The sequence below is a fragment of the Candida dubliniensis genome, chromosome 3, assembly GCF_000026945.1.
Source record: "Candida dubliniensis CD36 chromosome 3, complete sequence".
Lineage (NCBI taxonomy): Eukaryota > Fungi > Ascomycota > Pichiomycetes > Serinales > Debaryomycetaceae > Candida > Candida dubliniensis.
In genome coordinates, this window is record NC_012862.1 from 53120 (window position 1) to 79315 (window position 26196).

General features: G+C 36.2%; 17 protein-coding genes across 17 annotated transcripts; 10 read left to right on the forward strand and 7 right to left on the reverse strand. All coding sequences in view use genetic code 12, as the record gives it.

Annotated features, from left to right (window-relative positions):
• Positions 1 to 836: 836 nt before the first annotated feature.
• CD36_80330 (conserved hypothetical protein) lies at positions 837 to 1559 on the forward strand (the record flags this gene model as incomplete). Its single annotated transcript, XM_002418936.1, has 1 exon — positions 837 to 1559. One exon carries the CDS (start codon positions 837 to 839, stop codon positions 1557 to 1559), a length of 723 nt encoding a protein of 240 aa, XP_002418981.1.
• Positions 1560 to 1886: 327 nt separating this feature from the next.
• Positions 1887 to 2525, reverse strand: CD36_80340 (U3 small nucleolar RNA-associated protein, putative; the record flags this gene model as incomplete). The annotated part of the gene is made up of 1 exon (XM_002418937.1): positions 1887 to 2525. The coding sequence occupies one exon, from the start codon at positions 2523 to 2525 to the stop codon at positions 1887 to 1889; it is 639 nt and encodes a 212-aa protein (XP_002418982.1).
• Positions 2526 to 2671: 146 nt separating this feature from the next.
• CD36_80350 (DNA replication origin binding protein, putative) lies at positions 2672 to 4696 on the reverse strand (the record flags this gene model as incomplete). The annotated part of the gene is made up of 1 exon (XM_002418938.1): positions 2672 to 4696. The coding sequence occupies one exon, from the start codon at positions 4694 to 4696 to the stop codon at positions 2672 to 2674; it is 2025 nt and encodes a 674-aa protein (XP_002418983.1).
• Positions 4697 to 4908: 212 nt separating this feature from the next.
• Positions 4909 to 5721, forward strand: CD36_80360 (metal homeostasis factor, putative; the record flags this gene model as incomplete). The annotated part of the gene is made up of 1 exon (XM_002418939.1): positions 4909 to 5721. One exon carries the CDS (start codon positions 4909 to 4911, stop codon positions 5719 to 5721), a length of 813 nt encoding a protein of 270 aa, XP_002418984.1.
• Positions 5722 to 5772: 51 nt separating this feature from the next.
• On the reverse strand, positions 5773 to 8679 carry CD36_80370 (triacylglycerol lipase, putative; the record flags this gene model as incomplete). The annotated part of the gene is made up of 1 exon (XM_002418940.1): positions 5773 to 8679. The coding sequence occupies one exon, from the start codon at positions 8677 to 8679 to the stop codon at positions 5773 to 5775; it is 2907 nt and encodes a 968-aa protein (XP_002418985.1).
• Positions 8680 to 9237: 558 nt separating this feature from the next.
• On the forward strand, positions 9238 to 11811 carry CD36_80380 (ribonuclease Z, putative; the record flags this gene model as incomplete). Its single annotated transcript, XM_002418941.1, has 1 exon — positions 9238 to 11811. The coding sequence occupies one exon, from the start codon at positions 9238 to 9240 to the stop codon at positions 11809 to 11811; it is 2574 nt and encodes an 857-aa protein (XP_002418986.1).
• Positions 11812 to 12009: 198 nt separating this feature from the next.
• CD36_80390 (telomerase subunit, putative) lies at positions 12010 to 12582 on the forward strand (the record flags this gene model as incomplete). Its single annotated transcript, XM_002418942.1, has 1 exon — positions 12010 to 12582. One exon carries the CDS (start codon positions 12010 to 12012, stop codon positions 12580 to 12582), a length of 573 nt encoding a protein of 190 aa, XP_002418987.1.
• A 128-nt stretch (positions 12583 to 12710) lies between these two features.
• CD36_80400 (conserved hypothetical protein) lies at positions 12711 to 13340 on the forward strand (the record flags this gene model as incomplete). Its single annotated transcript, XM_002418943.1, has 1 exon — positions 12711 to 13340. One exon carries the CDS (start codon positions 12711 to 12713, stop codon positions 13338 to 13340), a length of 630 nt encoding a protein of 209 aa, XP_002418988.1.
• Positions 13341 to 13434: 94 nt separating this feature from the next.
• On the reverse strand, positions 13435 to 14541 carry CD36_80410 (mitochondrial 54S ribosomal protein RML2; the record flags this gene model as incomplete). Its single annotated transcript, XM_002418944.1, has 1 exon — positions 13435 to 14541. The coding sequence occupies one exon, from the start codon at positions 14539 to 14541 to the stop codon at positions 13435 to 13437; it is 1107 nt and encodes a 368-aa protein (XP_002418989.1).
• A 293-nt stretch (positions 14542 to 14834) lies between these two features.
• On the forward strand, positions 14835 to 15452 carry CD36_80420 (ATP synthase subunit, mitochondrial precursor, putative; the record flags this gene model as incomplete). Its single annotated transcript, XM_002418945.1, has 1 exon — positions 14835 to 15452. One exon carries the CDS (start codon positions 14835 to 14837, stop codon positions 15450 to 15452), a length of 618 nt encoding a protein of 205 aa, XP_002418990.1.
• Positions 15453 to 15877: 425 nt separating this feature from the next.
• Positions 15878 to 17323, forward strand: CD36_80430 (uncharacterized protein yil039w homologue, putative; the record flags this gene model as incomplete). The annotated part of the gene is made up of 1 exon (XM_002418946.1): positions 15878 to 17323. The coding sequence occupies one exon, from the start codon at positions 15878 to 15880 to the stop codon at positions 17321 to 17323; it is 1446 nt and encodes a 481-aa protein (XP_002418991.1).
• Positions 17324 to 17479: 156 nt separating this feature from the next.
• Positions 17480 to 18274, reverse strand: CD36_80440 (nuclear thiol peroxidase, putative; the record flags this gene model as incomplete). Its single annotated transcript, XM_002418947.1, has 1 exon — positions 17480 to 18274. The coding sequence occupies one exon, from the start codon at positions 18272 to 18274 to the stop codon at positions 17480 to 17482; it is 795 nt and encodes a 264-aa protein (XP_002418992.1).
• A 1296-nt stretch (positions 18275 to 19570) lies between these two features.
• CD36_80450 (histone acetyltransferase subunit, putative) lies at positions 19571 to 21196 on the forward strand (the record flags this gene model as incomplete). Its single annotated transcript, XM_002418948.1, has 1 exon — positions 19571 to 21196. The coding sequence occupies one exon, from the start codon at positions 19571 to 19573 to the stop codon at positions 21194 to 21196; it is 1626 nt and encodes a 541-aa protein (XP_002418993.1).
• A 16-nt stretch (positions 21197 to 21212) lies between these two features.
• On the reverse strand, positions 21213 to 22424 carry CD36_80460 (pre-mRNA-splicing factor, putative; the record flags this gene model as incomplete). Its single annotated transcript, XM_002418949.1, has 1 exon — positions 21213 to 22424. The coding sequence occupies one exon, from the start codon at positions 22422 to 22424 to the stop codon at positions 21213 to 21215; it is 1212 nt and encodes a 403-aa protein (XP_002418994.1).
• A 97-nt stretch (positions 22425 to 22521) lies between these two features.
• CD36_80470 (cell wall biogenesis protein, putative) lies at positions 22522 to 23619 on the forward strand (the record flags this gene model as incomplete). Its single annotated transcript, XM_002418950.1, has 1 exon — positions 22522 to 23619. The coding sequence occupies one exon, from the start codon at positions 22522 to 22524 to the stop codon at positions 23617 to 23619; it is 1098 nt and encodes a 365-aa protein (XP_002418995.1).
• Positions 23620 to 23783: 164 nt separating this feature from the next.
• CD36_80480 (NEDD8-conjugating enzyme, putative) lies at positions 23784 to 24368 on the forward strand (the record flags this gene model as incomplete). Its single annotated transcript, XM_002418951.1, has 1 exon — positions 23784 to 24368. One exon carries the CDS (start codon positions 23784 to 23786, stop codon positions 24366 to 24368), a length of 585 nt encoding a protein of 194 aa, XP_002418996.1.
• Positions 24369 to 24465: 97 nt separating this feature from the next.
• CD36_80490 (microtubule plus-end binding protein, putative) lies at positions 24466 to 25935 on the reverse strand (the record flags this gene model as incomplete). The annotated part of the gene is made up of 1 exon (XM_002418952.1): positions 24466 to 25935. One exon carries the CDS (start codon positions 25933 to 25935, stop codon positions 24466 to 24468), a length of 1470 nt encoding a protein of 489 aa, XP_002418997.1.
• Between the last annotated feature and the right edge of the window lie 261 nt (positions 25936 to 26196).

A 26196-nucleotide genomic window follows, 5' to 3' on the forward strand; every position in this document is an offset into this window, starting at 1 on the left:
GCTCTAAACAAGTAATTCTGCTCTATGGACAAGCATTTAATATCATTATTCCCGAGAAATTGCCATGCGCAAACAGTTATTCAAGAGGCGACTTGAGGAATAAGTTTGCTACTTTTCATGTTGCCATGTTTCTGTTTCTTCTATTCAACATTTATTGCATTGAATTGAAAATAAGAGGTTGATAGAACCGTTGAATCCATAAATCCCATAATTATTTAGACATACTAGAATATTTATATAGGTATAATGACCATCTTGTACAAAAAGGGGATTGCAGAAAGAACTTTTTTTTTTTTTGATTGGAACATAGAACCCGTAATGAAACTAGAAACAGGAAGTCGAATTCTAGACCAACAATTTCAATTCGGTATGTCGCCTCAAACTTTCCCAAAAAAAAAATAATTTTGTGCTTGTTCATTACGTACGGGCGTTATGCATTTTATTCAACATGCGTTCTTCTTTCTTTCTTTTTTGTTTCCTCTTACGTTGTGGTACTAACTGGGCAAAGTCTATATATATATATATATATACCAATGGTATTTCCATATTCTGTAAATCTCTGATGATCACTTTTCTTTGACTGGTTTGGCATTTCATTATTATCTTATTTTTTAGCGACTAATTTACGAAAGTGGACCTTGGTAGCACTATTCCTTTAAACCATCATATATCAATACTTCCAAACCTACACCACAAATCAAATACACTAAGAAACCAAGCCCCCCCTTTTTTTTTGAAACTTGAGTTCATAAGTTTTACCTAACCGCAGACAAGTCTATTTTTTTTTTTTTTTTGCAATAATTACTATTTTTCATATTCTCAGGCTTCCTTGGATTATGTTTATGGACAATCAACAGCAGACAGTAGTAACACCAAGAGCACATACATATTATCCTAAAATGCATACGACGCCCAAGCAACACGCGAGATCCGCATCATCTAACCAGACAACAAATTTGGCACCCCAGGCCCCTAACAGATCATTTTCACAGAACCATTTACTACCCAATGAACCAACCACAGAGAAGTCATCACATAATTCATTATCAACTTCAGATAATAAAATATGCCAGTGGTATTGTTGTTCCTGTGGCCAGTCATACGGATCGGTGCTCTACAGGGACGATTACCGAGAGGTTAGACCCAATGGCCAACCACCACAGAAACGTGCAAGAAGCTTGGATTCATCCAATTATATACTCGACAGCTTAAAGTACTACAGTCAGGTTGTCTACAGAGATCATAAGCACGTAATATCTAATGCATCATTTTCATCCAGCTCTAGTGTTAACAACAATGCCGACACAAACTACTTTGATTGCAAAACAACCACTACTGATTCCTCCACACAGAGCACCGAAGGATCACACAGTCCAATTATAGCCCCAAACACACCCATGTTGTCGCCTTTACATCTCAATCTTAATCACAACAGCTTTATTGATTACGGTGAAAAAGTAATATTGAATATACCTACCAGATTCACTTGTCATCGCTGCGATCATATGATGTGTCCCTATTGTCTCAAATTGAGATTAAAAGATTTAGATATAAGCTAAGATAGAGTACCGGTCTCCAATTTTAAAGGACTTGTATTTTGTATTACTACCTGCTAATGTTTTAATTGTTTGCTTTCGCTTTCAGATTTCATTTCTTGACTTATATTTTCTATTTGGTTTTTGTCACCGCCCCCAGCCTTGCTTTTGGAGGCCATTGTCATTATTTCATTTACTTCTCTCTCTTTCATTTATCGGATACATAAATGAAATGTAATTATTGTTTATCAGGATATAGTTAATTTCTCAATATAGGTTTTTTTCAGGATACTAAAACTAACTATAATAAATCTCTAATTCCCTATTTAAGTAAATCGTATCTGTATATATTTACTTTCTATTAACGCTTTTCCTATGTAACCATTTGTCTCTATTCTTAACTATCTTTGATTCGGACCGTGGTACTACTTTACTGTTGAATGATTGTATTTTAACATGGACAGGTCCTTTTTTTAAAGCAACGTTTTTCTTTGCCTTCAAGAGTCGCAACTTCTCTTCGAGTAAAGTCTTTTTATCTAGTTTTGGTGATGGCTCTATATCATCTAACCTTATATGCCTTGGTTTCAAATTTGATTCCAGTGCTTTGGCTGGTTGATTGATTATTGATGCAACATCATCTGGTAGAAACTCGGGAAGTTCAAATGGTGATTGTCTACTCTTTTTCAATTGTTGTTGTTGTGTATTGCGCAAATCCAATGCTTTCCTTTTCTCCCTTTCTTGTTTCTTTAATTCTGCCTCAGCCTGCTGTAACTTCTTCTGCTCTAATAAAATCTCACTTCTAGCTTTGCTTGTACTTTCCTCCTCTGGAGCATCATCGGAATCAGAATCTGAGTCGTCCGCTTCTTCAGACAGATGAATATCCTCTGGTTGTACTGGTGACAGCGGATTTATATTTTCTTCATCGCTGAAATCATCATCGGTAAATTTTTTCTTTATAGGTTGATGAGCCTGGCTGCGAGTTAATACCATTTAGTGTTTCAATATTGTTGTTGCTTAAAGAGATGGATACTAGGCATCCCAAAAGTTATTTTTTTTTTGGAATTTTTTTTTTTTTTTTTCACGCCTTGTAAATGTCGCATCGCTATAACGACAAATCTATTCAATCTGCATATCTCCTACATCCTTTCTTGCACCCAGCTATTAACACCAAAAACTTGCCATTTCAACCTTGATGTATCCATAAGAACATTCTTCACATACTTCTTACGGATCAAATATTGTATAGTATCTGTTGAAATATCCATTCCGTGTAAAACCATCTGTTCTATAGGATTTACAATAAGACACCTTTCAAACATCCTGATTAAGCTGACACCATCAATTTTATTAAAACTAAGATCGAGCACTTGGAGGTGGCTGGATATTCTCTCTAAATCCTTATTTATTTGTACCATTGCTTGTTGATCAATATCCATGTCGCTGAGACAGAAATGACTCAAATGTGGACATTTATTCAAAATATCATAAAGATACATCATCTTTGTCGAATGAAGAACAAACGAAATATAAATCGAATGGCCAATGTTCAAATGTCTAATTGATTTACCACTAATTTTCAATATCTTTAAAAACCCTGTCACTGATAAGCAATTCTTGTATAGATCTAGTTTATGCAAGTTTTTCAACTGTGGTAAATCAGTCAAACGGAACTCAGTTAGCGAGATTGCCGAAACAACAGACGACTCTCTAAAGGTAAACTCTTGCAACTTGAACGCTGGTTTATAGTTCACTAACATTTGGAAAAAAATTAGCATATTAATGGCTTGGTTGTTTTCGAGGTACAATTTTTGCAATTTTGGGGTTTGCATAAGAAACTCCCCAAACTGTGGTAGAGTAGTGGAGAAATCAAATGATACCAATGTTAATTCAGTCAATTCGGGGAAAACTCGATTTAGCAAAACTGGATAAGGACTGTATGTTTGTGGTGATATGGGGTTAGGATTGTCGCTTAAGAGCTTTGGATGATTAACCAAAAGCAACCGTTCCAAACTATACTCTTCCAATTCCTGATCTTTAAACTTTCTAAATAACTTATCCTGAATAGGAATCAAATCCAACAAACTTTTTTCAGAAACAAGCACAACAATTTCTAATGTCCTTAATTTTCTAAACATATTCAATAAAGCATGTCCGTACTTTATACTGCAATTGATCCCTATTTTCAAACTTTCTAGATTCTGAAAGTTCAACAACTTCCATCCTGATTTAGCAAGCAAATAGAACAATACCTGCAAATTAAAATTCTTATCCATTATAGATAAATTTCTCGGCAATATTCCTTGCTCGCGTATTAAAGCGTCTAACACTTTTGTTAAATGCTGTTTATTACAGACGTGGTTAATCCGGACATGTTCAATCAGTTTGGAACTCGAGTAAGCACATATTTTTCTAAACAATCGAATACCTGAAACAAATTCATTCAAGGCTATATTTGTTCTACATTTAAACTCATAGAGCCTGGGAATGGATGTTAGTGTATAGTACCATAATTTGGAAACAGTGTGACACTTCAAAATTTGTTTCATTGGAACATCCTGGAAAATCAATTCCAAAATATCAATTGGGAAATAAACAAATGGATCGGTGGTTTGTATTTTAGTTTTCTTGACAAGTGTTGTGTTTTTTGTTTCAGCTAAGGTTCGTTTCCGCTTCAATTCAACATTTAACGCCTTATATTGTGTTTTCAATGATGTAAATAGTTTTCCCGGTACAGTAATATTGTAATCCTTAATGCTTTTCTCAATAATATATATCCCTTCTTGATAGCATTTGTATGCTTCCACTTTCTTATCTAGGCTATACAATATCTTCCCCGTACGTAAATAACCTTTACATCCTATCGGTTCAAGCTTAATTAGCTCACGTCCATCTTTCAAGGCGCTAGCTGGCTGATTCAACTTTTCAAATGTTGCTGCTCTTTGGTCAAGCAAGGACCCCAATTTAGGGTGAATGGTTGGTCCAATTATAGGGGTTTCTAGTAGATTGTAACTTTTCCTTATTTGTTTGATCGTAGATCGTGGTAGATTCTTCAATTGGTTTATCAATACATTGTAAGCGCCGAGTGCTTTTTCAAAATCTTGTGATTTGAAATATAGTATTGCTAGCTTGATTTTATCCTCAATTAGACTTGTATCTGTCATTATTAATCATACTTCTCTATTTCAGAGTATGTAAGTATGTGTTTTGATTTTGATGATTGAATTTTTTTTTTGTTTTGGTGTCTTTCTTTAGTCGCGCCCACGCCAGACACAAATCAGTCTACACAACCACCACTGCACCATTGGGCAACCCTTTGTTTCCCTTAGAAGTTGGTCACCAAATTGGACTTTTCTAATACATAATTGCATATAATATGATCTTAGTGTTGGTAGTACTTCCACTAGTTATGTTTATTGCAACTTTTGCTGCCGGTATCGTACCTTTGAGGTTAGCTGTGGCTCAACACCATTTGAAGTACTTGTCATTTCTAAGTATGGGAATATTGATTGGAACAGCCATGATGATTATTTTGCCTGAAGGAATAGAAACATTAAGTCAAGAAACTACAGAAGTTTCTCTGTATGTGGGGCTTCCCCTCTTGCTTGGCTTTTTAACAATGTATATTATCGACTGTCTGTTTTCAACCAATGTCAAAGCGCAAGAATCGTCAGTGGTAGAATCTATCATCGGTTCACCCATCACGTTAGGATTAATATTTCATGGGATTGTTGATGGGATAGCATTAGGTTCATCCTTTGCATCGGGAGAAGTAATGACTTTAATCATATTTGCAGCAATCATCATTCATAAGATTCCTACAAGTTTCAGTCTATCAACGATTCTTTTACAAGAGGGAACTTCAGATTCAAAGTTATATTGGCATGTTTTGTTGTTTGCCTTGCTGAGTCCATTGGCATGTTGGTTGACTTTTGTGGTTATAAAATTGATCAATACTAAAAGTAACTTGGTACTCGGTGTTTTGTTCTTATATTCAGCTGGTACATTCCTATTTGTTGTCAACCATGTCATGCATGAATTTTCATCGAATGATTTCTACGCATTGCCTACAAGCGTTGAAAGTGAAATGACCGCAGTGGAATCACATTCTAAGATTCCAAGAAACGAACTCATTATATCATTAGTTGGAATCTCAATTCCAACTCTACTTAGTTTTGCAAAAGAATAAATATATATATATATTGATGTACAGAATTTGCCAAACAGTCACATGCCCACACTAACTACCAAAATAGGGATTGATATCATCAACAACACTCTCTGAACGGTTTGTCATCTCCACAGATTCAAAAGCCACTTTCGAACTGCTTCCATTAGCTTTCTCATTGTCATCATTGTAAGCAATACCTTCTTCTTCTTCTTCATCATCATCATCATCTTCTTCTTCTTCTTCTTCTTCATCACTATGAAACTGGCTATCGTCCCCTTCCTCGTCAGAGTCATCGTCATCGCCAGGAGTATACTCTTTTTCATTACTATGTTCATCATCACCTAAACTACCTTCATGAGACAATTCAAGTTTACACAAATCATCATCGTCGCTATTAGCAAACAATTCCAAGTTTGCCAAACTCTCTCGATTGCCATTCTTCAATATCCCCTTCCTCTCTTGCTCTAATTTTTTGATCAATTCTTGGTTGTTGGGTCCTTTGCCTAACTGCTTCAAGTTGAAAAACAGATTGTTATTCTGCCTTGATAAATTATTATCTTTCAACCTGTTCAACCCAATATACGAGTTCCGATGTGAATTGGAACTTGATACACTTGGTAAATTTGGCTTTTCCCTTTGACTCAGCCCTTCCTCAGCTTTATTGAATGACTCCAAAGATTCTTTTGATCGTTGCTGCAAGTATGGATTGTTCTTATAAGGAATTCTATCGATAGTCAGTCTTGATACAGGACGATCGGTATTGCTATAATCCATATTATTTCTGATATTCCCTGAACTTCTAGCTTTTCTAATCCCTCGTCGGAACGTAGTCGCTGGTCCATTTGAATTCTCCGAGTCATCGTTTACTAAAGTAGAATCCCCAGAAGCGTATCCCTGAGTCAACTGCATTAACGCTGTGGTTGAAATCCCTTTCGACAACTTTTTATAAGGAGTGGTTGCTCCGCCAGCACCAGAATTAACAGCAGCATACGAAGCAGCAACGTCTACTTGACTTCCATCTGTGGCACTCATAGAATTTCTCTTTGATCTTGGCTGGTGTTTATTGGAGGTTGCATTGGAGGTTGAATGATGTCTTTGAACGCCAAGCGGCCTTTGCTTTTGTTTAAGCGGAGTTGCTGGTGCCGTGTTGAATTGAGCATTGTCATTCATGACTGGAGAAGTGACCAAATTCATTATTTGTTGTTTGGGTTTGTAGTACAGCTGGCTGCGTCTGACACCACTGCTGTTGGATGTGATTCTATAGTTTGCCGACGTTATAATTCTTCCTCTCAAAATTGTTATTGCCTTGTCCAACGCAAATTCAACACTACAGTGGTTATGAATTATTGACACTTTGGGCCACGATACTTTGGCACCACGGCATATGAAATCGAGCATAAATTCTGTATCTGGATTCTCAAACAAGTTAACAAAGTCGCTCATCTTGTATTCAGGAATAATAGTGATATCCCCAGAATAGTTTTGCGACAAAATCGATATCATCTTGTTAGACAAGTTTTTGTAAACATCCAATTCATTGAGCAATTGCAAATAGTGGATTGCCTCGCAGGAAACAAAATCGTAAACATTGTTCAAAAGGTGCTTCATCTTGTATATCAAATCGTTCTCAACTTGACCACCTATGTTGCTTACTGATACTCTCAATATGGGAACAACATGCGGGTTAACTTGAACAGCAATAATGTGATCAACATTAAACATTTCCAGCAACCTCGTAATTGGTAAATCATTATCCACTGATCCATCGACGTATTTCATAGACTCATCATTATTCCATTCGTGAATTTCGTTTGTTTTGGGGTTTTTCTCATAAACTGAGCAGGAAGGAAAAATTCCTGGAACTGAACAACTGGCACATACTGCTGACCAAATAAGGCAGTTTGGTGCAGTTAAATAATTCAATAACCGTGTTTGCTCGTGTACAGACGCCGGTGATACAGTAATGTTTAAGATTTTCCCCGTTCTATTGTAAGCTTCCCTGAAAGTCAAGTCGCCTAAAAACCCAATCATGGTATCTTGCAATCCTTCAATATCAAATATGGTTCCATATTTGATCCAGTGTCCCAAATAGTACAAAACTTTCTTAAAGGAGCCCTGGATTTGCGAGGTGTCGCAGTCAACCACATCAAAGATATTAAATTTTTTGGTTGTGATAGTACTCAACAATTCAAAGGTCTCCTCATTATTATGGCAGCACAAAATACTTGCTACAATTGAGCCAGCAGATGAACCACTTATAATTCTTGGTAGCAAATTTGCTTCAAATAAAGTTGTCAACACACCAATATGGAAAATTCCAAATGTACTGCCTCCTGAAAGCACCAACGCGGTACGTCCAATATTCTTTCTAGTTTGGATTAACATCCCCAATAAATACCTATCGTTCAAATTCACCTCGTCGTTGGTGACCAAATACTCCAATGATAGTTGACATTCTCTGACATACTCTTCGATTAACTTCTTTGTTCCCACATAAGCGTGCCGGTACAAATTCGCATCCCCCATATTACCTATATTCCTTATCCATTTTGTTCTAATGTAGTACAAAAGTAGTTTGTAATCGTGATTCAATCTGGCTCGTCTCATCTCGTTGAGGTTCCTGTAGATCAAATCATAATCGTATATATCACTCTTTGGATCTGATTTCCACGCATTGTTACCCAACAACTCATCTAGTTTCAATGATGTGTCGTACCATTCTCGATAGGACGTTGTTACTTTTTGTATCTCTAATAGTTCATTTATGGTCTTCTTCTTATCGTCCATTTCAGGGAAAAAGTTACCTATAATCGGTAACGATCGAAGTGAAAACCCAATGTAATCTGTTTGCTTATTTTGGGTCGGATTAGTCTTATTGTTTGGATGTAATGATATATACTGTTGGAACAATTCCTTAATGATGGCGTCTGAGGACGTTGTTGATACAGTGGGCACCAACGTTACTTCAGAGCTCATGGTCGATTTAAAGCTAATAAAATGGAGACTGTTATACTCTGATTAACTATCAGGCCCTTTTCAAAATAGGGAAAAGGAAATGTTTATGTTGTCCAATGGGTTTTGTTTTTTTCTTTTTATGATAAACTAAATAATCTATTAATCTACTTTTAGGTGGAGTAAAATCAAAATCGTACAAAGACCAAATTGCACATGATAATAAAACTCATGACAAAGAGAACAGCAAAAAGTCCAGCATTGACCATATGGTAGCATTGTGTGCGACATTAAATAAAAACTGGACGACATATAACGAGATGATGGCATTAAAAAAAAAAAAAAATAAACTGTTTCCACCATTGACTCGAATTAATACATAAACCTCTCTCCAAGCATTAATTTAACGGTTTGATTTCACAAAACTTTACAAAACGAAGAGTATTTCTTCCGAATACCTTCCTTTTTTTCAATCGTTCTATAATTACAAAGAGTTATACTGGGAGACGCCACAAGCTTGCATCAATTTCTTCCAACAATAAACTAAACGAACCAAATCGTCCAGTTGCAAGAGGGACCCTGATGTTTCGAGTTACTACAATCACACATTTGACAGATGATACAACGAGGCCCCTCATATGTTTAACCACAAGAAAAGGGTTCAAATACCTTTTTGGGAAGGTGCCAGAAGGAACTCAGAGAGTAGCTAACACCTTTGGATCTGAAGTCAAGTTTTCCAAATTGCAAGGGATTTTTCTTACCGGGTCAATTCTCTCGTGGTCGGATATTGGTGGCTTGCCTGGGTTCTTTTTGACCGTTAGTGATGCAACTAAAAATGGGCTCACCGTAATGGGTTGCGAAAGAATACTATCATACATTCTAGCAACATGGAGACAATTTGTTTTCCGAATGGGTATTAAGTTGCACATTTTGGATGCACAAGCAAACCCCACTCTAGAAGATGAGGAAGTTGTTATTTCCCCGATAACAATCAATCCAGCCCATCAAATATCACCACCAGAAAATTCAAGCAAGCTATTGCGTCAAATCAAGAAATTGGCATCATTGATGTTTCCTTTAGATACTAGTCAAGTCAACAGCCGAGATCCAGAATCTTACAAATCAGACCCTACCCAAAACGATATTCATACACATGTTCATTTGCCCTCAGCATCTGAGGTTGTTACGACTCAAAAATCAATTTCATATTGTATTTCTTTTGTACCTGTGCTTGGAAAATTTGATCCGAAAAGGGCAGTGGAGCTAGGCTTAACACCTGGTCCTCAATTTAGAGATTTGACTAATGGATTATCTGTAGTCAACAAAAATGGTGATATCATAGCTCCCGATCAAGTGATTGCCCCAAATAGAATTTTCCGCAAGATATTAGTTATAGATGTGCCCAGTAATGACTACTATGAGAATACAATAAATTCAAATCGTTGGTTTGAACATGATCAAACTAAAAATGCAGGCGAGGTTGGGTTGGTTTATCATATGTTGGGTCAGGATTTGCAGTTAGATTTATTGGACTACAAAAAGAGGTTTTTATCGAAATTTCTGTCTGATACATACCATGTTATTAGTCATCCTTCGATGACAAATAATGTAATTATGAATGATCGTTTCATTTCGAATACAATGAAGATAAAGTCAATTTTGAACGAGAATTTCAACTTGGTCAATCTGGAAACATTCAAGCCATTGTCTGATAGTCACGTGGATAGACTACATGCCTTGCAACTGTATCATATCAATGACAATGGGGTAGTACCGGATTCGTCTGCTGCTATCAAGACTACAAATAAATCCTTATTTGACGAAGAGGTCGGATCATTAGATATTCCAAATGCTGCCGACTTTGAGAGCATGGAGAAAACCAAGATTGAATTGGATTGTAACAGGCATAACAACTTGAAAGATAGAGTGCAAGTTTTTATGTTGGGAACAGGATCAGCATTGCCAGCCATTTGCAGAAATGTCTTGGGGAATTTAATCAGAGTGCCATATCAGGATGGCTCAGGGACGATCTCTTATCGTTCTATAATACTAGATGGAGGCGAAAATACAATTGGCAGTTTGCTCCGTCTCTTTGGTCATGAGAATGGGAAAGAGTTTTTCCAGATATTCCAAGAATTATCGTTAATTCATTTAAGTCATTTGCATGCAGATCATCATTTGGGGATTGTTTCGTTGATCAATGAATGGTTCAACATCAACCAAGATGAATCGAGAATATTGTATCTCGTAGTCCCTTGGCAATTCATTACATTCTTAAAAGATTGGTACTCTTTAGAACTGCAGTATAATAAAGTGTTTGATATGAATAGGTTGGTATGCATTAGCTGCGAAGATTTTATGATGGACAATAGAACTCCAGAATTTATCAAAATTGACATGGACAAGTTTGAAGAGTTTTATGACAAAGGTAATTTGCACAAACCAATACCCAGGGATAGATTATTGCTGGTGGATCGCAAAAAAGTGAAAAATATGTATGAAACCGTGGGATTGAATTCTGTTACTACTGTCCGTGCATTACATTGTGCCTGGGCGTATTCAACTACATTTGATTTTAAGTTGAACGAAAATGGCGACACATTCAAATTATCGTTTTCCGGAGACACAAGGCCGAACCCAAAGTTTGCTGAATGTGGTTATGGAAGTGACCTTTTAATACACGAGGCTTCAATGGACGGGAATTGGATTGAAGAAGCTATAGCCAAAAAGCATTCTACAATGATTGAAGCTGTTGCTGTTAGCAAGCTCATGAACTGTCCTAAATTGATATTGACTCATTTCAGTTCTCGTTATGGTATATCCAACAATTGTGTTCCTAAAAGTGAGTTGCAAAGTTGTGCTGATAATTTGGACACGTATCTTAACAAAAGTCATTGTGAGCTAAATATATTTCTGTCAGAGTCACCAAGTAACTTGAATTTGGAAGAGATAGATTTGTGGTTTGCCTACGATTTAATGGGTGTTTGCTATGGTGACTTGCATAAACAGGAGCAGGCGTGGCCATTGTTGACTGAACTTTTCCCACCAAGTGCTGAAATAGATCATGAGAAAATTAATGAAAAAAAGGAAGCAAAGAGACTTGAGAGATTAGCAATAATGAAGGTGAAAAAGAAACGGAAAATGAGTCCTAAATAGAACTAATTGTGTATATAGATAATAAACAGGAATCCCAAACTTCTGGTGTACTATAGGAATAAGTGTGCATTTTGATTCGCAGACTGAAAAAAAAAAAAAAAAAAAGTAAAGTGAAATGGAAATACGAAAATATTCAACCCTACTCAGCCGTAACTTGTATTCGCTACCTGTACCATTCTTAATCATAGTGTTGATTCCATGCAAAAATCTGAAAATGACGTACCTATGATTATGCAGTCAAGCTGGTTGGTCAATGAAGTGATTAAATCTATTAATAGCAATGGGCAGTATATCAATTCATTAATCAAAAAAGACTTTCAACCAACAGTTTTACCAGTTTCGTTTGTTTTGAGAATATTAAAGTTCACGGCAACAACTGATTCAAAAGACATCACTGCAGTATTGGCGGATTCAACGCACAAGATATTCGCTATATTTTTGTTTTCTCCTGCAATTGTTGATTTTGAGAACAAGTATCATCACAGAATGACTTACAACACTCGAAGCAGTGTGATACGTATACATAAAGCCAATTTGAGATTTATGGACCAATCCACTGTCAATAAATGTTATAATATGAAAACTAATGGGAACTTGGCAATTGCAGTGCTAGAAATCTTGGAGTTTGATATATTCTTGAAAGACCAATACCTGTTTATTACTTCAATTGAAAACAGATTGAAGTACGTTTATGAAGATACAAGATACGATCAGCTATGCAGGGAGAAAATGCATAGACCAGAATATGACGATTTGATGTGTGACATGTAAAGAGCTGACAAAGTTTATAATTATAAACGTTTGTTCCCCTAATACTAAACTAGTGTGTGCATTTTTTTTTTTTTTTCTCTTTGAGTTTTCCTTGGGACAAGTTTTGCAACACCTTTTTAACATAATCAATGGCGGAAGCAGAACAGAAGGATAGCTCACCAAAGTCGCTTCCATTACGACGCCATTCTGATGTGCTTGTTACTACTGGTACTACCTATAGCGCCACGACTCCGAATTCATTAAATGAAGGCAACTCTATCACTTCTCATCGGGAATTGATTATCCCGTCTTCTTCAGGAGGAGAACAACAAAGTCCTATACTAGATTTGGTCCATCCAATTTCATCGGGGAATTTGGCGACGACTTCACAAGAGACACGGACAAGAAATTGTATTAGTTGGTGCACTGGGTTGTTTAACTTTAGAAACTCGCCTCAGGAGACCGCTGAGAATCTGTCTTTATTACCAGTTTATCATGTCCGATCTAATACATCACCTATTGACTCAGCTGGAATAGCAAGCAATCTATCCGAGTTCATAAGAAGATTGTTACCAGGATTGGCGCGAGATCAATATCCAAATACTTTCTCTTGGTTGTTGGCAACATTATTAACAATCGTATTGATTGCAGCTACATTAGGTCTTTACTTTTCAGGCAATTTGCTGGGGCTTCTTGTTCTATTCAAAGCTTTGGTTTGTTCAGTTTTCCGCCAATTCCAACCTTCAGATGTTGCTTTACCACTCTTTTGCAGAAGCTAGTTGATAAGAAGAAAAAAAAAAAAAAAAAAGAATTTGCTCTGGCTTTCCATTTGCTTGGATCTGTTATTTACAAGATAAATAGGCGATTATATACTTATTTAAATTTGTCATGATTTATCAAGTGCCCTTTTCTGTTTCTGATTTGATCTGGGTTTGGTCTTAATCTAGTCTTCTGGAATTTCTTCAAACCCCACATCGATTGCGAAACCTTATTCGATTTCGATTTTCCTCTACCACCACCATGAGGATGGTCACAAGCATTCATGGCGACACCTCTCACCTTTGGTCGGAAACCTCTATAACGACTTCTACCTGCTTTACCCCAAGAAATCAATTGATGTTCTTTGTTAGAGACTACACCCAAGGTGGCATGGCAGTCTAAAATAACGTATCGCTGTTCGCCCGACGACAATTTAATAACAGCTCTGTTTTTTTCAGGATGCTTAGACAAGATTTTACCAAATGTTCCTGCAGATCTGACTAGTTGAGCTCTATCTCCTGGGCGCAAACCAATATTATGGATAATGGAACCTACTGGTAACATTCTTAATGGCAAACAATTGCCCCTCTGTAATATTCTGGCAGACAACAATGCATCATCGATTTCACCATTATTAGTTCTTTCCATTTCCTCCATGAAATCCTTTGGTATACCTTGTCTGAAACTTTCGACAATATCACCGCTTCTCAAACCTTGTGGAGCTAAGATATACGATAAATCCCCAGTCTCTAAATGTTTAAGTAACGCAATATGCCCCGATCTGTTTGGATCGTATTCTATTCTGACAACTTCTTGTCTTCCGGCATTCCAACGGTGGAAATCAATCAATCTTGCTCTTTTCTTGTGACCACCACCTCTACCACGAACAGTGATTTTACCTTCATTATTCCTACCGCTACTTCTGTGTGATCTTGCAACTGTTAATTCCTTGACGGGTCTACCCTTATGTAAATGATCATGCACAGGCTTTTTATAGTGAGTAGACCCAGGGTGAGAATGTACTGGGAATGCATCTCCGTAATTCTTCATCTTTGTTAACTTTAAACTTAATTCTCTTTGTTTTCTGTATTTAATATCCTGAAGTTCCAATTCGGTAAACTCAGATGTGGAGTTGAATCGAATGAAACCTCTGCTGCATTTCAATAGACTAACTGCCGGATTTGCAGCATTTCCCAACCATCTCCTTGTTATCGGTAACATGATATGACGGTTTTGTTGTCCCTGATGTATATTGCACTGCTTCGAATAATAAAAAAATTTTCGTTTTTCTTTCTCGCCTCACGAATCGTGATACCAAACTGATAAAATCTTGAAAAGTCGTGTAACTTGGTAAGTTCTTTTTCATCCAATAAAAAATCCTCACAGCGATCTTTTCAACTTCTAAACCGATATTCTTTGTGGGAGAGAGAGAAAAAAAAAAATTTGGAACATAAGAAAAAGAGAAAGAAAATTTCAACAAAAGAACATATCAAGAGCATCAACAATACACAGCAATGATTTCTCGTGTCTTTTCCCGTTCATTAGCATCAGCTGTCAAGTCTACTAAGCCACCAATCCAATTGTTTGGTATTGACGGTACCTATGCCAATGCTTTATACTCAGCAACAATACAACAATCCGACATGGCTCAAACCTACAAGTCTTTAGAGAAGATCGAAAATGTTATCAAGGGAGACCCACAGTTGAAGAACGCTTTAACCAACCCATCATTAACCAAGGACGACAGAGTTGCCATTGCTAAATCGGTTGCTAGCGACTTGGGTTTGGATAAAACCACTGCCAACTTCTTGACTGTCTTGGCTGAAAACAACAGATTGGGTAACTTCTCCAGTGTTTTCCAAAAATTCGGATTATTGAATGATGCCTACAATGGTGTTGTTGAAGCTAAAGTCACCTCAGCCAAGCCATTGGAATCAAAAATTTTAAGGAGATTACAAACTTCAATTGGCAAGTCTTCATTTGTTGGTGAAGGTAAAACTTTGAAATTGACCAACCAAGTGAACCCAGAAATCTTGGGTGGTTTAGTTGTTGAAGTTGGTGACAGAACTGTTGATGTTTCTATTGCTAACAAAGTTGCTAGATTAAACCAAACTTTGAGAGACAACTTATAAGCATAAGCAGATTGAAGGAACTACAATTTTAAAAAGAGGCTACGAATTATGAGAAGGTGATTTAGATTCTGGCCCTCTTTTTTTTAAATATTCATATTATTATATTCAAGAATAGTGAAAAACTAACCTTTGTCATTTACTATTCTTTTATACATAATTATAAACGATAAGAAAAATGTTTTGACAGAGAAGACAATTTATTTGTAGAAATAGTATTCAAGAAAAATGTAGTGCTTGTTTGGTTCTTTGATAATCCATGAAGGATGCTTCCAAACCATACGATTGACACATATTGTTCTGAATTTAACACGCGAAACGAAATACTGAAAAAAAAAAAAAAAAAAACAGCGAAGGATAACGAAAAATAGAGAAGAATCAATCACATAAACTCTAAATCCAGTTTCTTTTTTAACATACCATTAAATATGGCAATTTCGCCCAAAATAAAAGCCCTTGTTGATTTAGCAACTGTTATTGCAATATTACTTAATTTTTTTGTTTACTTTTATCCAGATATCGTCAACCCTACAGAGAAATGCAACTGGCATAATGCTCCTGAATTAAAATCGAAATACACATTTTTGAATAACAATTTGCCGACCGATTGGGTGAATATATTGCTCTTGAATTTCCCCAACCTCAAGGAAGACAAAGATATCCAGAGAGAACTTGAGAGCAATGATATTCATATGCTATTATTTGGAGATCCTCAAATTAATGGGAACTGGCCGCTGACGAAATATATCAAGAGATTGGATAATTATGGCAATGACTATTATTTAGGACACATATACAACACCATGAAAAGAAGATTGAACCCATCACATGTCACTGTTATGGGAGACTTATTTTCGAGTCAATGGATTTTAGATTCGGAGTTTTACAATCGTACCTACCGATATGTTGAGAGATTATTTCCTCAACCATTGGAATATAAGCAAAACGCGCTTGAGGTACATGCAAGACATGAAAATTATAACTGGCAACAATGGTTAGAAGATGAAAAGGCGATGGATCCTGTTCACCGATTCCAATCTCGTGTATATAACGATGTTTACGATTGGGTTTATAGAAACAGGTCAACCCCAAATTACGACCAACCCTTGTTTATCAATTTAACCGGTAACCATGATATTGGATACAGTGGGGATGCGACTTGGCAACATATGGCTAGATTTCATTTATTGTTTGGGCAAAACAATTATGTTATAAATTACAAAAAGGGATCTCCAGATGAATGGAGAATTGTGGTTTTAGACTCGCTAACATTAGAGGGACCTGCTTTGCAAGAGGAGTTTGTGAACTATACCTGGTCATTTTTAGAGAATTTGCGTGATCGGGAAAATCCAAACTTTAAAGGGTCTACTATCTTGTTGACGCATGTTCCAATGTATAAGAAGGCCGGATTGTGTAAAGATGGCCCTGAGCATCAATACTACATAAACAATGAGAAAGAGCCGTATAAGAATGGTAAGTTGAGATCACATAATCATTTGGCTTATGAAACAACCCAAAATGTAATGGATATTGTGTTTCCCAACAAAGACAAGAGCGGAATTATATTGACAGGACATGACCACGAAGGGTGTGACGATTGGTATAATTATATCAATAGCGAATGGACGGCTTCAAAAGAGAAGTATTCTGTTGAACGTGAATCTGTAAGGGAAGTAGTTGTACGTGCCATGATGGGAGAGTTTGATGGGCAAACGGGAATTTTAACTGGTCATTTTGATGATGCTCGTGATACCTGGGATTTTCATTTCAGTTACTGCTCTTTTGTTATTCAGCACTGGTGGTGGGCCAGTAAAGTTGCTCTACTTGTGGTTATCTTGTTACAATCCTTTGTGAAACTCTTTGGGGGAATATAAACTTGTTAGAACTAGAAAACATGCTTTTTCAACTAATACATAAATAAAAAGTTACATAGGAATATAAAGTCAGAGATAATATAGAAGAATTCCTGTTTATTTTTTGTTTTTTTTTTTTTTTTTGACAAACAAATACAGTCAACGACTCTTGTTCTTTTAAATAGCTGGCGCTTCTGTTTTAGGTTCCTCAGTTGATTTTTCGACTAAACCTTTGCTTTCCTCCGAAACATTTTTGACTTCATCTTGAGCCAGTTCAGTGGCTTTCTCGTCAGTCTGTTTGGTATTGTCGTCGTTTACTTCCTTACTGTTATCTTGTTGAGGTTCCTCTTTAAGTTCTTCCTTGATGGTATCGTTTTCAGTGGCTTCTTTGCTGTTTTCATTTTCATTAATGAATTTCTTAATTTCTTCTTCAGCACTTGTGAAGCTAACTTCTGGAGATACTTGAATTTGCTTGACTTTCAAGACACCATCAACAAAAATCCAATGTGATCTAATAATCCCCAGAGGGTGTTTTTTAGCACCTAAAGCACCAATCAACTTTTTTTCCGGATCAGATAACAAATCGTACTCAGCACTTTGTTTGGTTTGGAAAGTCTTCTGAGCTTTGATGCTATCAGAAGAAACACCAAAGATTGCAACGTCCTTGTAGTCCTTGTCGAGTTTTCTGAATCCAGATACTTGTCTAGCACAGCCACTGGTGGATGCACGTGGAAAAGCAAAAATAACTACATATTTAGATCCCTTGGCAACTTCAGCTAAGTTTATCTCTTTTCCATCTTGGTTTAGCAAGGTAATTTCTGGAATTTTTTCACCAATCTCCAAACCAGCATTGGGTTTTGCTGTGTTGGTGGAAGTTGTTTTAGCTTTCTTAGTTGGTGGTTGTTCGACGGCAGCCTCTGGTTCTTTGGTAGGTCTAGCAGCAACTCTTGCAGAACGACGTAATTCAGGCATTGATGGTTAAATTGCTTTCAAATAAATCAAATATAACTTGAAAAAAAAGAAAGAAAGAAAGAAAAAAAAAAAAAAAAGTCAATTAAACTACAAATTCTAGAATGACCAAGTAAAATAAATCAATGAACAAGAATGAAAAATATTGAAAGGTTGGGGCAATGATGAATTCTCTTTTTCCTTTCTGTATGATTCTATTTTGTGGCTTTTACCGCATTGAAAAATTATTTTTTTGTAGATGTGTGGGACAAACCATAATTTATAGAATTTCAATTTCAAAAATTCCTCAAGAAAATTCAGGGATAAAAAATATAAAAAAGAAAGAAATCTCTTACCGTGTCAGTTCCTACATATTTCAATTAAAATTACTCTATCAAACTTACTAATTTCGGTTTGTGTGAAAATCAGAAGAAGATTCCACTAAATGATGTAGAAAGTAATGCTTTTCAGTGTTTGGTTTTTCTTTTTTTTTTTTTCGTTTCCCTAATTGTATATACTCAAATTAGATTTTAGGGGGTAGCAAAATATGAGGATTAAAAGACAAGGTTGTAAGCGGAACCGATAGTTGGCATTTAGCATCTCAAATATTAGTCAAACGATATACCAAGTCATGTCACTATTATTCAATGATCGTTTAGCAAGACTTGTACGAATGGGTATTGTGGTGGTGGTGGTAGGTGTGTAAGTGGAAATATTACTTGCATCTCCCCACCCCCTTTGTTGTAAGAGACACTACTCCTGAAATGCTTCTATGCAGTGAACGTTTGCGATATGACCTTGTCACTTCGACGTTGTCCGTTTTATAATGGAATCACAAAACTCTTCATAGAAATGCTTCTGATGTTGATTATTTGTAACAATTTTGGAAGAACGTTATTCTCAACCGGGGTGTTTGATGTGCTACGACATTGTGCAACAATATACCAGTCTGTAATTTTTCCTTATCAATTTGTACAAAATATTAATGAAAAATACAACATTGAATATTTCTAAACCATTTTCAAAACATGATCTTGAGAGATACTGAATTTAGTAAAACAACACTCCAGTTGAACTCCAGATCATTATGTAGAAGTTGTAATTGTATTATTTGCTAGTTTTGCCATTACCTTTTGGATGTCTAGACACGACTTGTAATTGAAACAACCTTTTTTTTTTTTTTTTTTTTTTTCAGTTCTTCATTTCGTTGTTTGGGACAAAATCAATACACTTATCTCATTAGTAGTAGAACAACCGCCTATCAATCAATCAATCAATCAAAAAAGAATAAATACCACGGACAGTAACAAGTAGTAGATTATGGCAGTAGCAGAAATCAAAAAAGAAAAAGGCTCTAGCATGTCACCTGCACCCTCTTCGCCCATTCAAATACTAAGTACTGAACCTGATGCAAATCCCGATAGTAAACAGGAGAAATTTACACCGAAAGATATATTGCCGGGATGCAAAGTGCATGTTTCTAAAGATGGGGAGCTCAGACTAGCAGAAATTTTACAAGAACATATTAAGAAAGGCCGTAAAGTGTTCTATGTGCATTACCAAGATTTCAATAAACGTTTAGATGAATGGATTGAACTCGACAGGATCGACTTTACTCGAAGTCTAATTTTACCAGAAATAAAAACAGACACAAAGGAGAATAAACTGAAAAAGAAGAGCAAATCCAAAGGCCTGACAAAGCTGTCCAAAAATAATACCACTGCCAATAGTACAACTGGTACCCCACAGCCAAATGATGGACAGCCTATTATGGGAGACGATGAAATGGATTTGGAAAACTTGAATGTCCAAGGATTAAAGCGTCCTGGAGAAGAATTTAGTAGGGAAGACGAAATCAAAAAGTTACGTACTAGTGGTTCCATGACCCAAAATCATCTGGAAGTTGCAAGAGTAAGAAATTTATCAACTATTATATTGGGTGAGCACATCATAGAACCATGGTACTTTTCCCCGTACCCTATAGAATTGACAGAAGAAGACGAGATATACATTTGTGACTTTACACTTTCCTATTTTGGGTCCAAAAAGCAATTTGAGAGATTTCGCTCCAAATGTTCAATGAAGCATCCGCCAGGTAATGAGATATACAGAGATTCAAAAGTCAGTTTTTGGGAAATAGACGGGAGAAAGCAAAGAACGTGGTGTCGGAATTTGTGTCTATTGAGTAAATTGTTTCTTGATCATAAGACATTGTACTATGATGTTGATCCCTTTTTGTTCTATATAATGACTATCAAATCTGATCAAGGTCATCATGTTGTGGGGTATTTTTCCAAAGAAAAAGAGAGTGCAGATGGATATAATGTTGCATGTATATTAACTCTACCCTGTTATCAAAAGAGAGGGTTTGGGAAATTATTGATCCAGTTTTCGTACATGTTAACCAAAGTTGAGAGAAAAGTGGGATCGCCTGAAAAACCATTATCGGATTTGGGATTATTGTCATATCGTGCCTATTGGACAGACACATTGGTTAAACTATTAGTGGAAAGAAACAGTCCTGCCTTATTCCGCAAGAATAATCCTCAGCTAGAATACGATGAAGCAGAAAATGGCAAAGATGGCTCTGCAACTCCAACACCGGGGCCAGGGTCATATGCTTCCCAATTCTCGACATCAGCTAGTGCCCTTGCTTCACGGCTGGGACTAAATTCATCGCCAGTTTTTTCTAATGAAATTACCATTGAGGACATTTCATCGATAACATGCATGACCACGACCGATATATTGCACACATTGACCACATTGCAGATGTTGCGATACTACAAGGGACAACACATAATTGTGTTGACCGATCAAATAATGGAATTATACGAAAAACTAGTCAAGAAGGTGAAAGAGAAAAAGAAGCACGAGTTAAATCCAAAATTATTGAACTGGACGCCGCCTCTGTTCACGGCAAACCAATTACGATTCGGGTGGTAAATGTGTAGATATATATTTAATAAGATGTTCCCCATATTCTGATACTTTTATCGCCATGGCAAGTCAATAATCTTAACCCAGACATATCAAAAGTTGAAGCGTAAATTGCCGATTGTTCAGGTCCTGCCAAAGACGGAGATTGTCCAGATTGTTGTAAGCTACCACTAGCGTAATTATAAAACTCAAGTTTACCATCATCATATCCTGAAAACAAGGTGTTTGTAACTGGATTAATTGCTAGGGAATTAATGATCCTGCTATTATCTCTTTGATTTGGCAGTAATTGGCTGGTTCCAAATTCATTTAATAATTCTCCCTTTGGTAATAACCATTGCTTTATTTCGCCATTTGAGTCACCAGATATGAATGTTGCTTCTTTGGGATGTGACTTCATGCTTCGTATACTTTTTGAATGGTTAGTTATCAAAAGTTCGGTTTTCAGTTTTCTCAAGTCCCATAATCGTATAGTTCCGTCCATAGAACTTGTGATAACTTGTGGATCGCTATAATCGGTCTGAATGGATGTTATATCATTAGTGTGACCCAATAATGTCATCGCCTCTACCCTGCTTCTAATGTCCCAAACCCTTACCACACAATCTTTACCACCACTGAATAAAACATCTAGCTCAGGGTGTAAGCCAATAGTATAAACCCCGCCCAAGTGTCCATGATATGACCGTATTTGGCATCCGGCATCAGAATTACTTCTTTCCAAATCCCAGCACCGCAAAGACTTATCTTCACCCCCTGAAAATAAATATGGATGACGCTTAGAGATGCACAATGATCGTACCCCTAGCACGTGTCCAGTCAACACTGCTTTAAGTGAATTATTTTCAAAATCCCATATTTTAATAGTAGAGTCTGCCAGCCCAGTAACATACCACTTGTTGGTTATCTCATCCAATGCAATTGCTCTTATCCATCCTTGATGTGCACCTGCTAATGTTCTCAATAATTTCCATTCTAAAACAGGGGACTCTTCCAGTTTGGGTGCAGATGATACTATAAGCTGGTTTGTCTGGTCATCTACACTGCTCTGTTCATGGCTTTTCAGTAGGTTGTTGAAGTAGTAATCTAATTTGACATTATTATACATAGCTTCCGATAAAGTATCTTCTGGGGGTAATATAGAGTCATCGGTTGACATTAGAATATCCCGAGAGAAAGCAGTTAATGACATGATTCTATAGTTTTTTAGGTTGAGTTTTATAGGCACTGACATCAAATGTGTATTTTTGTTTTTGATTTTTTTTTTTTTTTTTTGTCTCTATCTCTTCCCCAGTTGTAAAAAGATACAGTGATTGCAATAAATCTACCAGATGGAAGTACAAACAATTAGCAAAGACAATGACGAGTTGCCAATTATAAGAGAGTTGTATAAGGTCATCACCCTGTCATTGCGATCTCAGAAAATAATCCAAATAGCCCAGATACCTCAAAATGGAAACTCTCAGAGTAATATTGTCACATACGATGACGAAGATAATGACACATTAGAGATTGGCATCTCAAAACCAACGTATTTAGCTATGTTCAAACAGTCACATGATTATTGGTATAAATATATGGAAATAAACAAATGTACATTAGAGAAACTTGAAATAGCAACTTTGAGTGAGCTTTATTTGATGACATTGGGATATTTGATAACGGCGAATGATCACAACAGTATAATGAACTTGCACGAACAGATTGTAAAGATACTAGGAAATTTTGAGACTGACATTGAAATTGTTAGCTGCTTTCTAACAAGCAGGTTGAAGCGAATCAATAAGAGCAGTTTACTATGGCATTGGATGAAAAAAATGACGATTTTGGTAGTATTCAATAAACTAGAAGGAAAGCAAGGTGGCCAAGGTCTTTTATTGGGCAACCAGTTGTACAATAAGATTATTTCGAGGGCATTCAAAAGCTGTGAACTTCATTTCATGAACTATTATGCCAACAACTTTATACATTGGATTATGCAATGCACTATGGTCGTGCTAGGTGTCGATGATGGTGGTTATTTATTCCACCAGTTGCAGAAACACTGTCACGAAGCTCCACTGGATAGTTCATTGTGGACAAATATGAAGAATTACATAAAGTGCATGCAAGGGTCCATACAAGCTGATAATCAAATTATCAAAGAGTATAACCAAATCAACATGAACTATGATGCAACATTGCAAAACCATTCCCCGAGTCCATTAATTTTAACGAAAGAAAGTGACGAAGATATAATGGTCAATGAATTTCAATGGCTAGTGAAAGTTCAGTGCAAGAATGTGATCCCCTTTTCTGTTTTAATTGAAGCGGCACAGACAAAGAGAGTTCTAAAGAAATTAAAAGAGCTTATCCACTTGCATGAATTCAATAAAAATCTTGCAAAGATTGAATCTTTGATTGAATTACGTAGTCGTACGATAGAATAACAAAAAATAAAGGTTACTTCATGGCATGCACTGGTCTATGTGTAGAGAAAAAAAAATATTAGCAAGTGAAAAAGTAGAAAACCAAGGCGATTTTTTCTTAAGAATACTTGACACGCGAGGTATTAAGCACCATCCCCCTTTTGTAAATATCTATTTTCGAAAACATGTTAAAGATACGCCAGTTGCAGAAGAAAAAGCAAGAGGAGGCTGAAAGGCTTGCCAAGTCTCAATCTCCAACACCCACCCCAGGTGATTCAACGACCCCTTCCAACGAACGAGTTTCACCAGCGCAAATTCGTGTGCAAAAGGATATCTCTGAGTTAGATTTACCTTCATCAATAAAAGTGACATTTCCAAACCCAAATGATCCTTTCAATTTCAATTTACAATTAATACCACAAGGTGGATACTACAAAAACGGGAAATTTGAATTTAAAATCGAAATAAACTCAAATTTTCCGATCGACCCTCCAAAAATCAAATGTTTACAAAAGATATACCACCCAAATATTGACTTACAAGGAAATATATGCCTTAACATTTTGAGAGAAGATTGGTCACCTGTGTTGAATTTGAACGGAGTGTTTATGGGATTGAATATTTTGTTTTTGGAACCTAATCCAAACGACCCACTAAACAAGGATGCAGCCAACGTTTTAGTAAAGAACAAGAAACAATTTGAAAGGAATGTTTATAATTCGATGAGAGGCGGTTATCTTGATCTGGTTTACTACGATCGTGTCATTTAAAATTCCTTTATTCGTGAGTTACCTTGTTCAATTGCAAATATCTAATATATAGATACATACATACAATAAATACATACACATATCCTGTAATCTATGTTTAGTTCCATAGTTTGATTGAATTATCGGCACTTCCGCTAATAAATAGACACCTCATTCGTTTTTCAACTTCTTTCAACAAATCTTCCTGACTAGTTGGAGTCAGATCACTTGCCTCCTTCAACCGAGCAAAATCAATGTCGTTTATGAATCCATCGTGACCTATAATAGTTTTAACCACATTTACTGACCCCGTTTCCAACAAGCTAGACAAATCCCAAAACTTGATTGTCTTATCATCACTACCACTAATAATAAACCTCCCATTTGGATGCACGCATAAACATTTGACCCAGGACAGATGACCCCTGAGCTCGGCAATCATCCAACTTTGAGAGTTGTTGTACTTTGAAGGAAGTGGTGGTCTATGGGGTGCAATTTTTGGAGGCGGAATTAACCATAACTTGATCGTGTTATCTCTACTGGCAGTTATACAGTATTTGAAGCCCAACTGGTTATATGTCTTGTCTTTTAGTAGTTCCAAAGGTATTGTAGGAAACTGCTCAATATTTTTAGTTATGTACTCATCGAGTATTTTGTTGGCTTGCAATGCAGGTAGAAATTTGACTGTTTCCACAACATGGCCATGACCAACAATCATTGCTAAACCTGCTCCACTACTTGCATGAGACAATCTCGCCAGCTGGTCATTTGAACAAGTTAACACAAAATCCCCGTTATTATCCAGCAGTACAATATCTAAATCTCGACACCATTCACTGTGGCCCACAAAACTCTTTAAACTTATGCCTTGAAAAATATCCCAAACTCGAATATTCTTGTCTCGTGATACAGAATACAAAATGCTATTATCAATTGGAGAAAATTGTATTGATGAAACTGTGTGCTCATGCCCATTCAACGTACGAATATGATTAAACTTCTCATCCCAAATTTTGATAGTTAAATCGGAGGAACAAGTAGCCAAATAGTATGGCTTTTTATAGGTAAAACATATCTTGTTGATTGCTCTTGTATGTGCTTTAATCATTTTTTCTGGTATCGTATTGTCGTCATTGGAAATATTCCATATATATAGATTTCCATCGTTGCACCCATTGAGCACCAAGGGTAAATTTGGATGTAACTTCACAGTCGTTACAATATTTTCACATTGATAGCTTTGCTTAGCTGTACCCTTAGGTATCCAGTTAATTTTGTCCTTACTTAAAACAATACCATTATTATCGGAATTAGAAGAATTAATAATGTTATTCAAATTACTAATTTCATTTTCAAGATCGATGATCTTCTTTTGAAGCCGTAAAACCGTCGACCATCTTTTCTCCAAGTAATTATCTACTTTTTCAACATTATTAGACTCCTGTGTCCATTGGTCTATATTAAGTATTTTGGAAAGTTGGTCGAGTAAAGCATGATTGTCTTGTTGACACAATGGCTGTAAATACTGTATTATAGCATAGTTTAATTCAGTTTGCTGTCGTTCCGTCAATATCAGCAATTTTTCCATGTTGATTTTAACTATGCACTGGGTCTATAATTTGGAAACGTCTATTTAATATGTTATTGACTATAAATTGATTAATAGTTGATGAAAACTTTTTATTGTGTTTTTGTTTTCAATTTGAGTTCATGAGATTTTTTTTTTTTTTTTGTCTTGCTTTTTTTTTTTTCCCTGTTCGTCATAGTTAATTATACCAAACTTGTCAGTTTAAAGTTGGTATTTGGTGTCCTGTCAACTGCCAACTACAGGAGTAGATTAATTAGATTT